General features: G+C 39.6%; 1 protein-coding gene across 1 annotated transcript; it reads left to right on the top strand.

Moving 5' to 3' along the window:
* The first annotated feature begins 250 nt into the window (after positions 1-250).
* On the top strand, positions 251-1,179 carry LOC103001924 (olfactory receptor 2B2-like). The gene is given in 2 exon segments (XM_028165694.2): positions 251-353; positions 356-1,179. Coding segments are annotated over 2 exon segments (927 nt in total).
* The last annotated feature ends 1,081 nt before the right edge of the window (positions 1,180-2,260 follow it).

Raw genomic sequence — 2,260 nt, 5'->3', positions numbered from 1 at the left:
GGAAAATTTCCCAACTACTTTGCTAGTGTTCTTTTTATTCTTTTCTTAATAATCTTTCAATATTACACTGATAATGTTGGCTTGACATTTTACCATAATTGGGGTATAGATGCAGATTACAGCAAAAATGAGAGTTTCATCTTAGCATCTCTGGTCCTTAATTTCCAGTGGCTTCCTTTTACCATTGATGCCCATCCCTAGAAGTGGGTATTTAGAGGTCTCAGCTGGAACTTCACCTATCGGTACCAGTATGTGGATCAATAATCAGAGCTCACTAGATGATTTTATCTTATTGGGATTCTCTGATCGCCCCTGGCTGGAGACACCACTCTTTGTAATCTTTCTGGTGGCTTACATTTTGCCCTGTTTGGAAATATCTCCATTATCCTAGTTTCCCGCCTGGATCCCCAGCTTGACAGTCCCATGTACTTTTTTGTCTCTAATCTATCCCTTCTGGACCTCTGCTATACTACCAGCACTGTCCCACAGATGCTAGTCAACCTTCAGGGACCAGAAAAGACCATTAGCTACGGTGGTTGTGTTGCCCAACTCTATATTTTCTTGGCCTTGGGTTCTACTGAATGCATACTTCTAGCCATCATGGCCTTCGATCGTTATGCTGCTATTTGCAAGCCCCTTCACTACCCAATCATCATGAACCAGAGACGCTGTATCCACATGGCCACTGGGACCTGGATTAGTGGCTTTGCTAACTCCCTTGTGCAGTCCACTCTCACAGTGTTGACCCCAAGATGTGGACAGAGGGTGATGGACCCTTTCTTCTGTGAAGTTCCTGCTCTTTTGAAACTAGCTTGTACTGATACTCATGTGAATGAGGCTGAGCTCAATGTGCTTGGGGTTTTGCTACTTCTGGTGCCCCTCACCCTCATCCTGGGCACTTATGTGTTCATTGCTCAGGCAGTAATGAGGATCCGCTCTGCTGAAAGTCGCTGGAAGGCCTTTAATACCTGTGCTTCACATTTGCTGGTGGTCTCCCTCTTCTACTTTACAGCCATCAGTATGTATGTCCAGCCTCCCTCTAGTTATTCTCGTGACAGAGGGAAGATCATGGCTCTGTTCTATGGGATTGTCACACCTACACTCAATCCATTTATCTATACACTGAGGAACAAGGATGTGAAAGCTGCCCTGAGAAGGGCACTGACTAAGGAATTTTGAGTCAGGACAAGATGATCTCTGAAGAGAAAACCTAAGAAGTAAGGATGGATGTGTTTGCCTTTCAGAGAAGATGTCAGACATGGAAGTGATGAGAGAACAGTGTATCAAGTGTCATAAAGTTCACAGGTGGAACAGGGCCAAGAAAGAAACAATCAACTCTTAGAGATCTCCACACAGCACTTATCCACTTTTGAGACATCTGTTTTACAATATTGAATCTTACCAAGTCATATCACTTTTATCCCTAACCCTAACTACTAGTTAACTTAATTTTAGGGGGAGAAACTGGTTTAATAGCTAGAGGAAAGATATTTAGAAAGTTTAGAAAATATATTTGGAATAAACTGTTTCTAAGTGAATGCCAAGTAAATTGGAAATGATCCCATCTTTTAAAAAAATGCCACTACTATCCTGAGTTAACTTTAACCAAGATGTGTTGACAGCATTTAATCATCTTTTAACATTCAAAGTCCAACTATATCATTCACCAAAGGCCCCAGAGGCAAGTGATATCAAAAGACATTTAGGTCAAAAGCATATAAGATAGAAGTATGCAAAGGGAAATGCATAAAAAAATTTAGAGACGGTGATTTTAAATATAAATTACTTTTACCATAAACCTCAGTCAGTCTTATACTGTTACGATAAACAATGAGGTTATGGTCGATACAAATAGAATTTACTCTGGAGGAAGAGAGAAAACACAAGGATGCTTTGGACAGTGAGTAGTGGTGGAAAAACTAAGGCAGAAAATATCCTAACTTGAGAAAACTTACTAGTAATTTATGAGCTTAAAAATGTAACTTCCTTTGTCACTTGACTGGGTAAGTTTGGCCCATTTCAATATAGGGGTTATGAGAATATCATGTTGAATTAAAAGCCTTGGTTGATTTTTTAGCTTTATTTAAAAAAAAAAAAGTCTTAATAGCCTCTGGCTATGAACTGCCTCACAAATACATATTAGTCAAAGATGCCTAAAGAAAATAGAGTGAGTTCAGCAAAAACTCAACATCATTGCCTGAAATGCAAATCAAATCTCATTCTTCATTAGTGAGTATATGTAGCCCCATAAACAGAGTGA

Source organism: Balaenoptera acutorostrata, chromosome 10 (assembly GCF_949987535.1).
Source record: "Balaenoptera acutorostrata chromosome 10, mBalAcu1.1, whole genome shotgun sequence".
Taxonomy (NCBI): domain Eukaryota; kingdom Metazoa; phylum Chordata; class Mammalia; order Artiodactyla; family Balaenopteridae; genus Balaenoptera; species Balaenoptera acutorostrata.
This window is presented reverse-complemented; position numbering and strand designations above follow the sequence as displayed.